Raw genomic sequence first — 21,222 nt, 5'->3', positions numbered from 1 at the left:
AACAGGCGGCTGTAGAACCCCAGACCCGGGAATGTCACCGATTCTAAGGCTCCCTTCTGCAGCAACGTCGTGACTTCTTCGTCCAAAAAAGAAAATGTTACAGGCTTATAAGTAATATCTCGTGTTCCTTTCATTATACGAAAACCTTCAGCCCTACTCTTGTTATTCAGTTTTGAATGGTTACCATAAAGAAAAAAAAAAATAGAAACGTAAAAGAGAGGTGTAACTCTGTGTGTACACTCTAGCGTTTACTTGGAAGGCTATGAGAGAGGACGTATAAATCATTCAAAGGAACCTCCGGGTAAATGACAAATTAGGACTTCTCTGAACCACTCCTCTGCAGGTTCAGTAGGGTTCTCCATAACATCTCAGGCTGGTGTTTACGCCTTGAGGGGATTCGAAAGCCTGAGTTTTATTCTAAAGACACGTCAAGTATGTTGGGCTACATGGTCGAAGCTGAAGTCAAAGTCGGTGGCAGGCTAGCGGACGAGAAGTTTATGAGTTAGGATATGTAGCGTCTGTTTACAACATAGCCTACGACTTTAGAATTTAACCACTAATGCAATAGAAATCTATAGACTATGTCACTTAAGTTCTACAGCTGATGTCAGAAAACTTCGGTCAACCTTTCCAAAGATAATTGGATAACTTTTGAAGCATATGTGACACTAATTGGTAAAATTATAGAACAGTACAATAAACCATATGTACAAAATACAGTAAATAATTGGTTATTTTGTGCTGTTTTTGTTTTGCACGATTTTGAGAATTATTTCTGGAGGAAATCCATAGTTTTTGAGTTATGGTGGAACGACTGCCATAATTGAAAAGGTATGGGATTACGCTATAGGTATCTCATTAATTGCGTTTGAAACATTAAAATATGCATTGTACCAGTACAATTGTATATTTGGTTATGGCTCATTTTTACTATGCCTACACATACACCGAATTGTCTGGCCTATTCTTTACACATTCTCCTCTCTCCTCATACACCTCACAACACTGAGATCACCAAACAATTCTTCTTTGCTCAAGAGGTTAAATATTATACTGTAGTTGTTCAGTGGCTACTTTCCTCTTTACAAGGGTAGAAGAGACTTTTTAGCTGTGGTAAGCTGCTCTTCTAGGAGAGGGGTACTCCAAAATCAAACCATTATTCTCTAGTCTTGGGTAGTGCCATAGCCTCTGTATCATGGTCTTTCACTGTCTTGGGTTAGAGATCTCTGGCATGCGGGTACATTCGGACACACTATTCTAACTTATTTCTCTTCCTCTTGTTATTTTGAAGTTGTTATAGCTTATATATGAAGGATTTATTTTATTGTTGTTATTGTTCATAAACTTCTCGTTTATTTCCTTTCCTCACAGAGCTATTTTCCCTACTGGAGCCCTTGCAGTTATAGCATCCTGCTTTTCCAACTAGGGTTATAGCTTAGCGAATAATAATAATAATAACTGGAGCTTTTATTTGCCATGACTTCCAGATGCATAGAAAATATGAATTTTCAATCCCATTTTCTTTGATGTCGTTCGTAGCCGTGTTCATTTCTCTACAAATACCTCCTTACTTAACTGTGCATATTCACTTGTTTAATGATTTCTGTCCTAATGTAGCTTGCGTTAAGTCATAGATAAATATTACAGTATGTTATTGTTCCTATGTCCTGGCAAGCAGAACATGCTTTCCTACCCGCGTTAGCCCCATGGGCTAGTACCGATATTATGGAGATATTTCACTTATCTAATTTATCACTTAGTTCAATTGTTTTTGCGATGCATATTCGCACCGACTCACGGCGGTGCCCTTTTTGCTCGGAAAAGTTTCCTGATCGCTGATTGGTTAGAATTATCTTGTCCAACCAATCAGCGATCCGGAAACTTTTCTGAGCTAAAAGGGCACCGCTGCGAGTCGGTGCAAATCTGCCTCGCTAAAAGAAATGGACTATAATTCAATTAGTTTTTTCATTTTTGCATTTAACAATGTCTCCCTGTTCCTATGTTCTGGCAAGTGGAACATGTTACACTTCAAACGTTAACCCCATGGGCTAGTATTTTGGCGTTATTGTAATCATTTATCTTAGTTCTATTATACAAACTTAACTATGGGATGAGTTGTTGCTTTGCACTCCAGCCTCTGTTTGAACATGGACTTTGTTTCCATTTCCCTTTATCAAAGTAAATAGCCTACAGCCAGCCCTTACTTTTCGCGGGGCTTAGGTAACAAAGACAAACAAGAAGAACAAGAATCCACAAATACTTGCTTTGATAGGTTGGGATAACTTCTAATTCAACCAATATACTGTCCATTGCCTACTCACGGTTAATTAACACACTAAGTATTGCCTAATATGGTTTCTATCACAGTATGAGTATTTTGTAAGTGGATGAAACATTTATGTAAGTACACAATATATGTGCAGATGTGTAGGCCTTCACTACATACTGGGCTTGATAAGGCTACGGTACAGAAGAGTTCCGTACGAAACATTACTGTAGTCATCGAGACATTTAAAAAAACAAAACACTGTTATTCCTATCTAATATAACACTTGCTGATACACTATGGAGTATGTTACTGTAATATACCATATATTACCATGTAAAGAATGACCCCATGTTAAGGGCGAACCTTAAAATTTCCTTTAAAAAAAGCGTTTTTATCATATACTGTACGCCATGTAATGGGCGAACGACAATTTCAAGGCCAGCTAATGTTACCAAACTTTTATTATAAATCTTACCACACATCTTATAATCTTTATTGTTTTTAGTTTATAAAATAAGCTACATTTCTGTTTAAGAAAGTATAAAACTAACACAATTTGTGAGTTTGAACACAATGCTTACATTATTCACTCAATGTTTACATATCGTCATTCCTAACCTTCTTCCTCCGAATCTCACTCAATATTTTGCGACTATAAAAACATATTTTTGCAACAAAGATAAAATTAAAGTCTTATTTTAATAAAACTAACCTTTACATACAACGATACAATTGTAATAAACATATATGACTAAGTAAATCCTTCCAAACTGCTATGTAAAATTTCTATACAGCAGCTGCTGCTTACAACTACAGTGTATGATTATACCGAGCATATCATACGCTGTTATGTCAATCCTTCTTAACTTCTATGTAAGTAAAAATATTAACTACCGGCACACATATGGTCAATTCTATGTTTTGGACGATTAGGCTACCCTACCAACAAGGTCACATAAAAGAGCCCGAGTACTATCAATAAAGATAAAATTACCGGTAAATATTCCTATTCTACTTGAACATAAAACTAATTACCGTGATCAAAATGGGTATATTATATGACTTTAGGTCAATCTTTCCAGATTACTGACCTAAAAATGAACCATATGTAATTAGAATACCCTAACAACAACACAACAGAGGTCAAGAAAATAAATATTTTCATAATTCCAAAAGTATCTCTTGTGTAATGAGCGAACTCTACTTTTTTCAACCAAAACTGATCTTAAAATTTTGCCCTTTACATGGTAATATATGGTATGTACAGTACTATCACTACAGTACAGATAACCGTACTGTAAGTGTTCGCTGTGTTCGTTCAGACGACTGACACTGTTTGACAACTCACCTCACATGTAGCCTAGATTTATATATTTACTTATTGTAGAGTACAGTGCATGTAGTCATTGACATACAGTACTGTATAGTATTAATAAACAATACTATAAATCACTGTAATACTGCACTACAATATGTATACAATTATACTGCATTTAAGGTTAACTAAGCGAACATATCTAATATGACAACCACTAAACATTTTAGTACGAAGTTCTACATAGCTGTCTTGAAGCATGATGCAACTCCAGATGAGTCGTCTCTTACGCAGTACTGTAGTGAATCCCACACATGTACAGTATTTATATTTACTAGGTAAATGCATGTATTACTGTATACAAATGCATCACTTTTTTACATGAAAACGTGATTCTGCTAAAAAATGACCGAAGCGGGAGATGCACACGCAATGAGACAATGCAAGACTGAGGCCAAGTCAACGAGAGATGGAATGTTGTGCTGGGCGGAGAGGGAGGTGGTGTGAAGCGAGCCGGGTGCAAAGGAACGCGGACTGTTTGAAATTATCGTACCCTGAGAGTATTTCTCGCAAACCCACTAATTTGTGATTTTTATTTAATAGGTTACACAGTTCTCCGTGTCGTGAACGAGCGAAATCGCAAAGAATGCGAAAAGCAAGGGTGGACTGCTTATCAAAAACATATTTCTACTCTAACCTTCAATTAGAGTATTAACATGATAAATAAAATAGGAGCTGAAATTACACTGCATATTCCAATACTGAAAGCAAAGAATCAAGTGATTTCGAGTATAAAACGTTGGGACCTTTATTCTTTTCAAACAAGTAACTTACAACAGAAGTACCACTTATCTGTTTTTCTGAACTACTGGGTGGAAGGAGGCTACTGTGGCATGTGCTAAAATGACAAAAGACGCAAAACTCTTATTTCTTTATTAAAATCTGTAACTTCATTAAAAAGTTTTCCCCAGTAGTATATGGCATTCAAAATAGTTTATCTGCAAAGATCTTTTCAATTATGTGATTTCCAATGTCATAACTAATATTGCACTGTTCTATAATAAAACTCCCTTTTCAGTATCAGTAATTATATCCCATTAAAAGCATTGAGCCTTTGTAGTTGGTTGGGATGGACCAGATGTAAAATTTCAAGTTATGATGGATGGAAAACAACACATTTTATAAGGGAAACAAATACATGAACACCATCCAACCTATGGTTTCCCACCTAACCTAACCTAGGAGCTTAATCTACCTGGTTGCTACTTACCTACTTGAGACAGGGTATGACCCCACTGGGTATATTATATGACTTCAAGTCAATCGTTCCATACTACTAACCTAAAAATTAACCATAAGTAATTAGAATATCCTAACAACAACACAACAGAGTTCGAGAAAATAAATATTTTCATGATTCCAAAATTATCTCCCATGTAATGGGCAAACTCTGACTTTTTTCATCCAAAACTGGTCTTAAGATTTTGCCCTTTGCACGGTAATATAGGTATGCATAGTATTATCACTACACTACAGCTTACTACTTTAAGTGTTCACTGTGTTCGTTCAGACGACACGCCCTGTTTGACAACTCACAGCACATGGAGCCTACATTTATATATTGTAGAGTACAGTACATGTAGTAATTTACATACAGTCCAGTACAGTATAATTAATAAACAATACTACTGTATACATTACTGTAATACTGTACTGTACAATATATACAATATATATACAATGATACTGCATTTAAGATTAACTAAGAGTACTATCTAATACAAAGACCACTAAACATTTTAGTACAAAGTTCAACGCAGCAGTCTTGAAACATGACGCAACTCCCGATGAGTCGTCTCTTACGCAGTACTGTAGTGAATTACACTCCTGTACAGTCTTTGTATTTGCCAGGTAATACACTTACATATATGTATTACTGTATACAAATGCATCACTTTTTTACATGGAAACGTGATTCTGCTCAAAAAGAACCGCAATGGAATATGCACACGTAAGGTGAGACAGTGCAAAACTGAGGTTGAGTCCGCGAGAGATGGGATATTGTGCTGGGCAGAGAGGGAAGTGGTGCGAAGCGAGCCGGGTGCAAAGGAATGCAGGCTGTTTGAAATCGTCAAGTCCCATGAGTATTTCTCGAAAACCTGTGAATATGTGATTTACATCTAATAGGTTACGAAGTTCTCTGTGTCGCAAACGAATGAGATCGCGAAGAATGAACCTGCGAAAAGCGAGGGTGGAATGCTTATCAAACATATATTTCTACCCTAACCTTTCATTATAGTATTAACAGGATAAATAAAATAGGAGCTGTAATTACACTGCATATTCCAATACTGAAAACAAATAATGAGATTTAGAATATAAGACGTGAAGTCCTTTATTCTATTCAAAAAAATAACTTACGACATTAGTACCACCTATCAGTTTTCCTGAACTACCGGGTAGAATATGACAAAAAGGAGCAAAACTGTTATTTCTTAATTAAAATCTGTAACTTCATTAAAGGAAGTTTTCCCCAGTAGTATATGGCATTCAAAATAGTGTATTTGCAAAGATATTTTCAATTATGTGAGTTCCAATGTCATAACTAATATTGCACTGTTCTATAATAAAACTCCCTTATCAGTATCGGTAATTATATCCTATTAAAAGCATGTAGCCTTTGTAGTTGGTTGGGACGGCCCAGGTATAAAATTTCAAGCTATGACTGAAAAAAACACATTTTAAAAGGGAAACAAATACACGAACGCCATTTAACCTATGGTTTCCCACCTAACCTAACCTAGGAGCTGCATCTACCAACTTGCTACTTATCTACTCGAGACGTGATATGACCCCATTGGACTGCCGTATCCTTACCTTATCCTAAGACTAAGTCTCAACCCTATATTTACTTCCCAACCAGCTTCCCCTCTGCCACGGTAACACTAAATCATATTACATAAATTGTAAAACTAGCTTTATAACACTGAATTTTACATACATACATACATACAAATACCAAGGCACTTCCCCCAATTTTGGGGGGTAGCCAACATCAAACAAATGAAACAAAAAAGGGGACGTCTCTTCTCTATGTTCCTCCCAGCCTGACAAGGTACTCAACCGACTTCGGCTGGTACTGCTAGGGTGGCACAGCCCACCCTCCCACATTATCCACCAAAGATGAAGCTTCATAACATCGAATTTTAGACAGAGATAAACAACACCTTCCCCATAATGAAAGTCTATCTGGAAAGTAATAAGAAAGTTTACGTCTATCCCAATTAGCTACACATACCCAAAATATTTACTTGCCAAATGTACCTTTTGAACCTACAGTATAACATCTGTTTAAAACTTCCCGATAATATATATCAACTGCTTCTATAACCTCTATTTTTTTTTATCATAAGGAAAAATTACATCTTACATAATATACCTTAGTTAAAATATTATCTCATGTCAGTGTAGCTCTACAGTACATGAGCTTAAAATTATATACAACTTATGCAATACAGTATACCTTTTGTAATTATAACGTGTGTTTGCTAAATCGTCCTCAACCAAAAATTAGAAACAAATCTAATACCAAAATTATGTTAACTTTGTGCAGATCATTAATGAAAAATAACAATAGAGAAATACAAAATAAATGACAATGTTTAGAAAATAAGAAAAATTAAAAAACAAAAAGTTATTCAAAATAAAATGCAATTATTGAAGGATCGTAATGATTAAACAAAATAATTCTAATGAAATTGCATTTAAATAAGGCCATGATCACAAAATATGGAATGACTGTTAAAAAAATAAATTATCAAAGTTGCGGCAAAATTTAGGACCATGTCTCTGACAAAATGTCATAAACCTCAGTAATTTTACGAACACGGCATGAAGTATCCTCAGTATTCCCATACAATGACAGTCTATAATATATGAAAACATATCTGGATTATATTAGGTTAATGAATTTTGGGCATATGCACAAGCACTGGAACTGTGGAGGGCATTCAGTTGTTGCAACAAAAAGTGCAAATTAAAAAGTTTTAGGCTACAGTAAGAGTGAGAAAAAGCCTGGAATGTAAGATAGAACTATCATAAAAAACTTAAGCTCATTCTAAAGTAATCCTCATGAAAAGTCTTGTTCTATTCTAGTCTCTTATCAAGTGGCCTTTTTATAGAGGTCTATCATCAAAAGCCAAATGTAGGAAATTAGAGTTTTGGTTGGGAAAGAGTGAAAAAGAGTGAAAAGCGAGGATATAGAGTAACCAATAATTGCCTAACCTTATGTGACCTAACCTGTCCTTGCCTAATTATTCTAGCTTTGTCTAACCTAACCTAACCTCACCCAACCTTATTAGGCCTAATGAACAAATGATTCTTTAAAATTCGTTCATAATCACCCAACATAGCAAAATAATATAAAGTTTAACTAGCCAACTGAACATCAGAGGTATCACAGCGTATACTCTCACTAAACAGAGACTTTACAGCGCACAATAAAAAAAAAAACAACGCTGGCTGGACATTACCTTAACGGAAGTAATTTCAGCAAAATTTGACGCAAACTCTCACGTACCTTTCGGAGACTGATCTGGAAGTAGAAAATTAGGCGGTGAGACTTTCATATACTATGCAAAATAGGAAAAACAGTTATACATATTAATCAATTTAGCTGGCAAACGCATAAGAAATGAATTCTTAAAATGTTTACCAAAAAGTAATACAACATATCAAATACATTACCCTAAAATTTCTCTCTCTGACACACACAATAATATATATACCACCAACAACAAATGCTGTTGTTTCTAGTCCACCGCAGGACAAAAGCCTCAGACTTGTTAATTCATGTCTGGGGTTTGGGCAGTTTTCATCACCATGCTGCCCAGTGCATATTGGTAATGATGGGACACTTTCTTCTGAATGCACAGCAAACCAGCCTAGTATAGGTGGCCCTGACTAGTACAGTTTTACTGACCATGGCAATATATAAACCATTTCACTATGTTAAGGGATATTAAAATATACGTATTTTCGCTCAACTTACGGCCTACTGAGCCATACCCGCAAAAGCCAACACATATTCCTTGATATATAATATGTAAAATATATTACATCACATTACCACTACTTATGAGTTTCATTAACCAGAACTTGAGGAACCGGTAAAATTATAGAACAACACGGAACTACAATTGCAATAGGAAAAACAACTTTCCCTAAAGTAAATACTGTAATGTGCTTTCAACGAATTTGACCGTCATTTTCCCATAAATTAACCGTTCTCCTGCTGTTCCCGCCCCCTTCTAAACAGTTCTCCTGCTGTTCCCGCCCTCTTCTAAACAGACACAGTTGGGATCCTGGGACTTTGGGTGGGCGGAAACTTGAAAAAAATGAAAATGAGATTATTTAACACTTTCGAGATTTGTAAAAGGCCACAGATCTCGACAAATCCCCCTAACCTAACCTAGTAGTTCCCAGGTCACAGACCTATAGCCCCTTCCCAGGTCACAGATCTAGCCGGGGTCAAGCCTGGAGTCCCCTTCCTAGGTCACAGGCCTAGCCAGGGGGCAAGATCCCCAGACCCACTACCCTGGTCACAAAATCTAAAAGTAAATCACAAATAATTCCTTACATTACGATTGACAGCAACGTGCCTTTTTTGTCTTAGCAATCTTTACAGTTGAGTTATACTATAGTAGAAAATGTGACAGTGTTCCCTAAAAGCTAATTCAGAATTACACTTTGTACACTTTAAACTTTGAGGGATAACACAAGGAGCTTTTAAAAAAATTTTCCACTACACTAGATGTACCGTAATACTCACCATGAAAGTTGGCAATAGCATCCATATAGCCATAATGGCAGCCATTATACTTTGTTACGTTGGCCTTCATACGCATACCCAAAACAGCCACAAAGGAACTGAAGAGTTGCCTTAAAAAAATGGGGTATGTCGCAAAACTTCCTACGTCACATTCGAGCATACTAATATGTCCAAATATGGGAAACTTCGTCATATGGTAAGGAAAGGTAGGAGGAGGGGCTACTTACAAATGAACGAACAAGAGTAATTCCATTGGAAGAAAGAAAGTAGAAGGATGGCTTATGCGCAAGAAGTATAGAGTCGTTATAACGCAACAAGCTATGCACAAACGCACGAACAGCAGCAGATACATCAGTGCCGGTTTAGTATGTGGCCTACCTTTTTTATTCTGGTTTAGTATGTGGCCTACTTTTTTTATAATGGTTTAGTATGTGGCCTACCTGGCTTGTTAGGTTAGGCTAGGCCACATACTAAAACAGATAGAATTTCGTAGGCCATATTCGAAAGGTAGGCCACATACTAAACCAGCACCGATACATCTTGTTTGCAAAATGTAAACAAAAGTGAAATAAATATTTCAGGGGAAAAGGATCCCATATTTTGGGTAATTTTTCCGGGATTTATTATGCATCCCAGAGAATAATGTATAAAGATGTAAAGGTTAGTTTTACCATTATTCATAAATTCACCAGTAAATTTTCCCCAACCAAAACCCAAGGTTCCAGCTTTGTGGTCCCTGTTGCCGTAGGATATATCAGGGTATAGCTTATTGATTTTATATGCGACGGAAATAAAGGCCAATTTCATAGAAAACAGGCGTTTTTCTATATTAAACCCCATTTCTTAATTATTAAAGCTTTTCCGGTGTTTTTCTATAATAATACCAAGGATCCTGAATACCAGGCTCTCTGCCTAAGTTAGGTTTTACTTAGAAGAGAGAGAGAGAGAGAGAGAGAGAGAGAGAGAGAGAGAGAGAGAGAGAGAGAGAGAGAGAGACAAGGCCTGATATAGATTAATTGTAATAAAATTCACGATTTAGATTTGTAGGCCTGGGCCTATACCAAATTTGTAACTTTATAATACATTTGTAAAATGGGTTTTTGTGGTGTTGTTAGATGAAATTGAATGTCTACTTCGAATTCTAATAGAAATTCCCATAAAATCAAAAGAAAAACAAAGGTATCCAATGATAAATTTATGCAATCTAGGTTATGTAGCAATGCCTTCCCAACCATAGGCCTATTCCCCCGTGATAAGGCATTTTTTAGCGTTATGATATAATGATACACAAAATGCAGCTATGAAATTACACATGATAGCGTTAAAATACATAATGAACAATAATATTTAAATAAATATGTATAATAAGCAATAATAATTCGATGAATACGTTACCTGTAACACAGTTTCCTTGGAGAAAAGTTGAACTTTGCTTCTTGGTGAAGTATATAAGTTACATTGCTAATTCAAATCACCATTGTTAAGCTGATGACACAAATAAGACGTTATTTTCCTTCTGGAATCGATAATTAATATATTCGATGGATCACAAACTCAAATAAAACTTCGCGAAGCTGTGTTCTCCAAATTGTACATTTGGTAACTTTTTGGTTTTCATTTCGTGGGCTGTAAGAATGAGCTTGTGGTGGTTCTTAATTTGAATTAAAATTTTATGATTAAATTGATTTAAATAGTCAATTTTAGTTTATTTCTATATGAATATACTATATTTTCATAACATATAAGAATCTCAAATTGAAAATTTTTGATATGAAGAAGTACAAAAAGTCTATGAATCTCAATTTGAGTTGAAATTTTTATGATTAAATTGATTCTAACAGAGAATTTAAGTTTATTATTATAGGAAGAGAATATATTCTTATAACATACAAAAATTTCACACGGAAAAAATTTAATATGAAAAATTAAAAAAAAAAGTCTATGAATTGGAACCTTCACTTAATTCGATTATCAACCTACCCGACCCTAGCGAGTCCGTCACTCCGTTAGACGGTCAGTGAGTATCTAATGTGATTTCCGATCGGTTGTGTCTTAACTTTGCGTTCAAATATACCGGATTACAGCGGAATTTACGGATATATTACAAAGTGCGCCTTACTATGATGTAATGTATAGCAATATCTTTAGACAAGAGTGATTTATCTCGGTATATTTCAATGAAAAACTTTAAAATGGGCATATGTGAATAGCCCGTGAGTTACCGAACTGTTTGCTGCCGACATTTTTTCCACCTTGGGATAGGGGTCGTATGTGGGAATTAGGCTTTTCAATGAAATTCTGGTGAATATATTAATTAATGGGAGGATTAATTATAGATAGAGCTAATTTCACATTTTAAACTATGAGAAGTTACCCTGAATGAAACAGGCCAAGCCTGTAACTCTCGTTCATAGTAGGTAGCCTGCAATGGGTAAGAGTTGCCTTGTAAGGTAGATTATTTATCCTAACACGTTTTAATTCCTGATTAATAAATTAATTAATTGGAGCTTTAATTAAATAAGTAGCTAATCTTACATAGAATGAACTCAGAAGTTACCCAAAATGAAACAGACCAAGTCTGTAATTCTCGTCTTTAGTAGGTAGCCTGCAATGGATAAGAGTTGCCATGTAACGTTTTGATATTTTCTTGTAAATATTATTTTGGATTAATCTGAAATTCGTTGATTCACAGCCGCAATTTAAGTGGAAAAAATGTTCCTTTATATTAAATAAAGCTACCACCATAATAACATATTGTTTAGACATATCCACGAAATTTGGTTTTATTATAGATGTTTTGTGTTACTTGTGCAAACCTAAATTAGCTTCTCTAGCTTTTGTTTTAATATTTGCAACATTGTTATAGCCACATGTATATTGTAAAACTAATTAAAACCAAAAACTCACATTCCAGTGTTTGAAATTACAACGGTTTTTATAAATGCCTTAAACATCTATTTAATAAGACACTTTTCTTCGTTTATAGATTGAAAATCATTCTAAATCCAAACATGACAGATGGTTTAGTTCTATAAAACAGCTGTTTTAATTACGAATAATGGGGTAAAATGTCGAAAAAGAATGTGCCACACTATCTTCAATGTCTGTTTCTTTTCAGAAATCGTTAAGATAAACATATATTTGAAATTACTACGGTTTTTATAAATGAATGAATTAAACCTCTAATTTAAAGGACGCTTTTCTTAACCCTGGATAGGTACGGTCCTCGGACACCCCTTTAAGGGTATACTCGGACGCGAACGACCCCGACGCCAAAAAAAATTCTTGAAAAATCAGTTTTTGCAGTAACCTCCTTTTTTCTTTTGCCAAAAAAAACTTCAATGAATGCTTAAAACAACTGTAAAGATAAATACTACTCATCTGCAGAAAAACTATTTATTATAAATATTTTAAAAAATTAAGTAGAAAAAAAAAAGACCTGACATAAAAATTCATAAAAAAAAAGTTTATACATATATACACAAATCCTTTTAGGAATTGATTCTTGAATGATTAGGACACATCTTGATGTATTTTGGATGAAGTCAGACCCATGGAGGTGAAGATCTGAAATGAGAAAAAAAGGGTAACTTTTTTTGGCCAAAAAAAATTGTCCAAATTTCATGAATTTTTTTGGGTACCCAAATGAAATAGGAACTGGCTAATTTTTTTAGGGAATAAACATATGTTATCCTAAAATAGAAATATGTAAAAAAAATCTTCATTATTTTGTAAATTACATTTATATCAGGGGCCATATCTAAAGGTAATTTTTTGAGTACTTGGAAATTTCGTAAAAAAATACATATATTTAATATATAATATGATATTTATGCAGGTAAAAATATACCAAAATATCACAAATTCTATAGGGAACAAGAATATATATAGATAGGGCAGCTTACGCTTCGGATATGTCCACAAAATGGCCGCCAACCACACTGACTCAGACTCCCTAATCTGCCACTTGAAATGTAGGAAGGGTATGTCAATTTCAAGGTGTTATTTACTAATCTAATTATTATTGGATATGCATAAAAATTGTATGGTGGGTTGCTGGATAATTGTCGATTATTTTACGACTATAAAATTAAAATTCTGACCCAAAAAAAATTTTTTGAAGGGAAATAAAATCGAAAAAAAAAATGTAAAACAATATTTTAGCTAAAAAAATTTGATGATATTCAATCAAAAAAAAAGTAAACAAAATTTTCCGACAAATAAACATCTAGAGGAATCATTACTCTGTGATAGTTCCTTAGTACGTAGTAATTTTGAAAGAATTGGGAAAAAACGAAAAAATGGCAATCACCGGAAAATCGAACACATACCTATATATACGCCATATCTGGCTAAAAAAAAGATAGGCATGGGTAGCCAGATCATCTAGAAACACTTTCCAACACTATAAAAATATAAGTTTTGCGACACTACTTGCCAATTCCTTACGGTAACATGACTAAGCAAAAAAATGCAAAACAAATAAAAAGGGGCACTCGTGGAAAAATGGCCATTCTAATATACGGCATTTCAGAAAAAAAAAAATTTCAGCCACGTGCTAGGCAAACCATCAAGGCATATTTTCCGACAAATAAACATATATATGAAATATTACTCTGTGATAGTTCCTTAGTACGTAGTAATTTTGAAAGAAATGGGAAAAAAACGAAAAAAATGGCAATCACAGGAAAATCGAACACATACTTATATATACGCCATATCTGGCTAAAAAAAAAATAGGCATGGGTAGCCAGATCATCTAGAAACACTTTCCAACACTATAAAAATATAAGTTTTGCGACACTACTTGCCAATTCCTTACGGTAACATGACTAAGCAAAAAAATGCAAAACAAATAAAAAGGGGCACTCGCGGAAAAATGCCCAACATTCTAATATACGGCATCTCAGATAAAAAAAAAAAGACATGCACGTGTTAGCCCAACCATCAAGGCACACTTTCTAACACATAAACATGAAAAAAAAATCAATAATATACGGCAATTCCTTACTACGTAGTAAATTTTTACAAATATTGAAAAAAAACAGAAATTGGCAACCGCAGTTAAATACCCAATATACCAATAACTACGTCGTATCTGACAAAAACAAAATCACGCATTGGTAGCCAGATCATCTAGACACACTTTCCAACATTAAAAAAGCAAAAGTTTTACGACACTATTTGGCAATATCTTACGGAAAAATGACTTGGCAAAAAAATTAAAAAAAATTAAAAAGGGACACTCGCGGTAAAATGCCCGACATTCTAATATACGACATCTCAGATAAAAAAAAAGACATGCACGTGTTAGCCCAACCATCAAGGCACACTTTCTAACACATAAACATGAAAAAAAAATGAATAATATACGGCAATTCCTTACTACGTAGTAATTTTTACAAATATTGAAAAAAAAAACAGAAATTGGTAACCGCAGTTAAATACCCAATATACCAATAACTACGTCGTATCTGACAAAAACAAAGTCATGCATGGGTAGCCAGATCATCTAGACACACTTTCCAACACTAAACAAGCAAAAGTTTTACGACACTATTTGGCAATATCTTACGGAAAAATGACTTGGCAAAAAAATGAAAAAAAAATGAAAAAGGGGCACTCGCGGTAAAATGGTCCTCGTGGTGATGAACGACATTTTAACTAAAAAAAAAAAACATGCACATGGTAGCCAAACAATCCACCAAGACTTTCCACAACTGATAACCTATACAAGTTGCACCATTCTACGACAATTTCATAATACGTAATAACTTTGATAATTATGCAAACTACCTCAGAAGGGTAAACTCGGACGCGAACGACCCCGACGCGTCTCAGAAATCGGGGAAGGAGTACAGCTACAGCAATGCACATCTGGACACTACTAGAGCGTGTAGGGGAGACACCTCCTGCAGGTCGATCACCCACAAATTCAGTCACAGGGGTGAGTCACGTGAGAAAAACCTGTTTTTTTTTGACGCTCGGGGTCGCAAACGACCCACCGTACCTATCCAGGGTTTACCTATTAGAACTAATTTTAAATCCAAACATGATTTTTTTTTGCTTTAAAACAACTATTTGAATTATGAGCAATGGGGTATTATGTCGAAAAAGAATGTGCCACAATATCTTCATTATCCGTTACTTTTCAGAAATCGTTATTTAAGATATAGACATAGGCCTACATATATCATAAGTACGTTTTAAGGCATTTGTGACATTTTGAATGTTGGAAAATAAATGTGAACTTGATCAATTGTCACATTTGTTGTGTTAGTAACGAATGTGAATTGAGGAGGGTGGATTTGAAGAAGGCTTAAGTCCTCTAGCTCAAGTCTCAAGACTGACTTCCAGGATGTTAGCAAACGTGTTGGCGAAGATAATGATCTAGAACACAGTAAGTGAATTGTTATGATGTTTTAAGGACATTTTCTGTTTTGGGTAAACCCTTTTGTTTATTTGACCTGTTGAGTTCGAAATTGGGTTGGCCTACAACAAGAACAGTTTTAAAAAAGTATGCTCATTGGTTGAAAATCAGAGAGAGAGAGAGAGAGAGAGAGAGAGAGAGAGAGAGAGAGAGAGAGAGAGAGAGAGAGAGAGAGTTCATTTCCTTTACCAAAACACTGATCTTTAGATCTTACGACCACTCAATGAGAGAGAGAGAGAGAGAGAGAGAGAGAGAGAGAGAGAGAGAGAGAGAGAGAGAGAGAGAGAGAGAGAGAGAGAGAGTTAATTTCCTTTACTAAAACACTGATCTTTAGATCTTACGACCACTCAATGAGAGAGAGAGAGAGAGAGAGAGAGAGAGAGAGAGAGAGAGAGAGAGAGAGAGAGAGAGAGAGATTCATTTCCTCTACCAAAACACTGATCTTTAGATCTTACGACCACTCAATTTTGTAAAATCTCTCTCTCTCTCTCTCTCTCTCTCTCTCTCTCTCTGTTGGTGCTATTCTACCCCCCCTCTCACTCTTGGTACTATGCTACCCCCCCCCTCTCTCTCTCTCTCTCTCTCTCTCTCTCTCTCTCTCTCTCTCTCTCTCTCTCTCTCTCTCTCTCAGATTACTCGCAGAAGTACGGCTGTATTTCATCTTTTCTTTACTTTGACTGTCTTTTTTCTAATCATCATTAAAGTACTAGATGACTGCAAAGACGAATATGTTCGAAATGACAACTTCTCTCAACCAGGCTTATTTAGTAAAGTACCTTAGTAAAGATCACCCGTTAAGTATTTAATGAATTAAAAATTATATTTACGATAACAATATTCAAATAGTCTGTTTTATTCTGATGTCAGCTGCTTTATAATAATCAGAGTTATAAAGATAACAAATCTGGCTGTAATTTCAATCAGAGGCTAACTCAACACTTTTTATGATATATACTCTGGCTTCATTGTAGATTAGTAAGCGAGGCAGGTTTTGCGTCGTGGGGGATTAGGCCTAGGTGAAATAATCATTGAAACAACCGGTATGTTTTTAGTGGTTGTGTAGAATGTAGTGTTATTATAATTATTATTATTATTAATTATTATTATTATTATTATTTGGTAAGCTACAACCCTAGCTGGAAAAGCAAGATGCTATAAGCCCAGGGGCTTCAACAGGGAAAATAGCCCAGTGAGGAAAGGAAACAAGGAAAATTAAAATATTGAGAACAGTAACATTAAAATAAATATTTCCCATATAAACTATAAAAACTTTAACAAAACAATAGAAGAGAAATTAGATAGAATAGTGTTCCCGAGTGTACCCTCAAGCAAGAGAACTCTAACCCAAGACAGTGGAAGACCATGGTACAGAAGCTATGGCACCCTAAAGACTAAAGAACAATGCTTTGATTTTTGGAGTGTCCTTCTCCTAGAAGAGCTGCTTATGAATTGAATTAGACATTCTTGTTTCGGCAATAATGACTCTTTTCGACTCTTCTGAATGCAATTGGCAGTGAAGATTACTTGCGTCATTTGCGAAAACTTTAACCATTTTTTTTTTTTGCAATTCTTTCTTCCCTGGTAGATGTGATAACTTTCCCCCAAAGACTTTTGGATCGAGGAAAGGCATGAAAAAAATCGATGAATGTGCAGGAGTCTTTGCAATATGTGATGGAGTCTTTGCAATATGTGCGGGAGTCTTTGCAATATGTGATGGAGTCTTTACAATATGTGCGGGAGTCTTTGCAATATGTGCGGGAGTCTTTGCAATATGTGATGCAGTCTTTGCAATATGTGCGGGAGTCTTTGCAATATGTGATGCAGTCTTTGCAATATATGCGGGAGTCTTTGCAATATGTGATGCAGTCTTTGCAACATTTGCTGGAGTCTTTGCAATATGTGCTGGAGTCTATGCAACATGTGATGGAGTCTTTGCAATATGTGCAAGAGTTTTTGCAACATGTGATGGAGTCTTTGCAATATGTGCTGGAGTCTTTGCAATATGTGCTGGAGTCTTGGCAACATATGATGGATTCTTTGCAACATATGACAGAGTCTTTGCAACATGTGCTTGAGTCTTTGCAACATGTGCTTGAGTCTTTGCAATATGTGCTTGAGTCTTTGCAATATGTGCTGGAGTCTTTGCAATACGTGCTGGAGTCTGCAACATGTGCTTGAGTCTTTGCAACATTTGCTCGAGTCTTTGCAACATGTGCTTGAGTCTTTGCTATATGTGCTGGAGTCTTTGCAATACGTGCTGGAGTCTGCAACATGTGCTCGAGTCTTTGCAATACGTGCTGGAGTCTGCAACATGTGCTCGAGTCTTTGCAACATGTGCTGGAGTCTTTGCAACATGTGCTGGAGTCTTTGCAACATGTTCTTGAGTCTTTGCAATATGTGCTGGAGTCTTTGCAATACGTGCTGGAGTCTGCAACATGTGCTCGAGTCTTTGCAATATGCGCTGGAGTCTTTGCAACATGTGATGGAGTCTTTGCAACATCGTCTGTTAATATCTTCATTTAATTCACGTTTCGAATATCCATGATAATTTAGTAACACATCAGTTACATTTTGATGTGAATTCTGGGTTGTTTTATGTACTGAAAAGAGAGCAATATGACCTGTCGCTGGGACCAGGGAGCTCGTTCAGAGCAGAGGTGCATCCGAGGATTGGTAACGTCTCTGCCTGGTGTTTGCCAGTGGGCGGGTTCGAGTACCGCTCAGACTCGTTAGTGCCATTAGTATCTGCAACCTTACCATCCTTGTGAGCTAAGGTTGGGGCGGTTTGGGGGAGCCTATAGGTCTATCTGCTTAGTCATCAGCAGCCACTGCCTGGCCCTCCCTGGTCCTAGCTTGGGTGGAGAGAGGCTTGGGCGCTGATCATATTATATATGGTCAGTCTCTCGGGCATTGTCCTGATTGCTAGGGGCAATGTCACTGTCCCTTGCCTCTGTCATTCATGAGTGACCTTTAAAAAACCTTTAAAAAGGTGTCGTTGTTCTTTTACGATTTTCTTTCATTGTAAAGGAACTAAATATACATTCCTGTAAAATTCGATAAGGTAAGATTAACATGAAACACGTTTTAACTGTGTATCAAATCTTAGTCAGTGTTACGATAGCAGAACCTATTGATTTTCAAGATATGTTTATATATATATATATATATATATATATATATATATATATATATATATATATATATATCTATATATATATATAGATAGATAATTTTGTACTTTGAAACATTTCCTTCATCTTACTAAAGGCGAGATAGGAATGGATTTATATATATATATATATATATATATATATATATATATATATATATATATATATATATATATATATATGTACATATATAGATACATACATATATATATATATATATATATATATATATATATATATATATATATATATATATATATATAGTGTGTGTGTGTATAGTATACATACATATATATACACATATATAGACAGTATATGTATATATATATATATATATATATATATATATATATATATATATATATATATATATATAATATAGTGTGTGTGTGTGTATAGTATACATACATATATATACACATATATAGACAGTATATGTATGTTATATATATATATATATATATATATATATATATATATATATGTTATTGATATATTGGATTGTCATCTAATCTCCCAGCTAACATTTCACCTCAGGTCATACCATTTCATTTACCATTGGAATTAAATAGTAACACCTCTCGTATGCAGCCTTTGCAAACACATAATTGAGAACGGAACATTGCTATTATTACTCTTATTAATATTTCTGAAGCTTTACTCTTTGGTGGATTCAAGTCCCCCCCCCCTCCCCTCCATAGCTCCTCCTTAGACTCTGCCAAAAGAGTTGAATCCGGGCAGCAACTGCTTGATGGAGAAGCACACGCTCTCGGAATGCTTGCTTGCTTGCTTGCTTTCATATCTTCTTGCATGCCTTTGAGGTAATTAGAGACTGGAAGCAACAGATATATTCCTTCATCAAGGCAGAATCTCTTGTCTCTCTTTTTCTGTTTGTGGCATCAGCATGTCAGAAAACATTCCTTCATCAAGGCAGAATCTCTTGTCTCTCTTTTTCTGTTTGTGGCATCATCATGTCAGAAAACTCTCTCTCTCTCTCTCTCTCTCTCTCTCTCTCTCTCTCTCTCTCTCTCTCTCTCTCGTGACTTTACCAATGACGTAAGCCAGTCAACAGGGAAAGCGCAAAAGAAGACTATTCAGGGAAACGATTATATAAACAGAAAAAAGTTAGAACAAAGTTAAGATTAAAAAAAAAGAAAAAGTAGCGATGATTAATCTCGTCTAAAAAAAAAAAAAAAGTCCCATTGAAGAAACAGTAAATGATTCGAAAATGAAATTCTTCCGAGAAGAATCACGATTTCTTGCAACCCCATTATTAAGAACCATTGCATGTTAAATGCCGTTTTAACCTCGATATATTATGCAAATGTTATTATTATTGTTGTAATTTCTGTTGGCATTTCTGGTAAATGCATCTTATCTCAGACTAAGCAGGTGTATATTAAGTATTAAGAAAAGAAAACTAGCTTGAATATTAATAATCTTATAATGATAACACCATTTATAGTTTTTATATGACATATCTGTTTTGACCTTGTTACTGTTTTTAGAATAATTTATTGTTAATTTGTTCTTATCATTTATGTATTTCCTTTCCTCACTGGGCTATTTTTCCCTATTGGAGCCCTTAGGCTTATAGTATCTTGTTTTGCCAGCTAGGATTGTAGCTTGGATAGCAATAATAATAATACTAACAATACTACTAATAATAATTAATTAAGTAAACAAAGTAGTAACCAGCTATAAGTATACATGAATAAGTCATACCAATGTACAGTATCTTGAAGTACAGAAGCGCAAATGATAATACTGACAAGCAACAAATGCCTTTGAACGCAGAATATATCATCACCATTAATCATTAGAATAAGCTGCTTCATCATTCCCTCCTTGACACACCCGAAAAAAAAAACACATTAAGATTGACACCCTGAGTTCTTCTTGCATCAAACAAGTTTGGCCCACCTCTGCTTAGAGTGCGAAAGAAACATTTTTCATTTTAGTCAACTCTGTATTTTATTTATCGTCATATTGTATACCCCAGTGTTTCTTTTCGTTCATGTGTCCGTTTGAGTGAATCCGAAAGCTCTTTGCAATATGTTATGTTAATAAATTCTCTCGTTGTGCAATATATATATATATATATATATATATATATATATATATATATATATATATATATATATATATATATATCTGTATATATTTGGTTGTAATTTGGCACTATATTAAATGATTGTTTATACGTGT

General features: G+C 35.0%; 1 protein-coding gene across 1 annotated transcript; it reads left to right on the top strand.

The window, feature by feature from the left end:
* Positions 1–17,485: 17,485 nt before the first annotated feature.
* LOC137631086 (SUMO-interacting motif-containing protein 1-like) lies at positions 17,486–18,022 on the top strand. Its single transcript, XM_068362712.1, has one exon. The coding sequence runs from the start codon at positions 17,486–17,488 to the stop codon at positions 18,020–18,022; it is 537 nt and encodes a 178-aa protein (XP_068218813.1).
* Positions 18,023–21,222: the final 3,200 nt, after the last annotated feature.

Source organism: Palaemon carinicauda, chromosome 3 (assembly GCF_036898095.1).
Source record: "Palaemon carinicauda isolate YSFRI2023 chromosome 3, ASM3689809v2, whole genome shotgun sequence".
Lineage (NCBI taxonomy): Eukaryota > Metazoa > Arthropoda > Malacostraca > Decapoda > Palaemonidae > Palaemon > Palaemon carinicauda.
Note: the sequence above shows the minus strand (reverse complement) of the source record. Positions and strands in the feature narration are given on the sequence as shown.

Coding starts and splice junctions, on each gene's coding strand:
- LOC137631086 (XM_068362712.1), top strand. CDS start 17,486: ATGAATGTGCAGGAGTCTTTGCAATATGTGATGGAGTCTTTGCAATAT.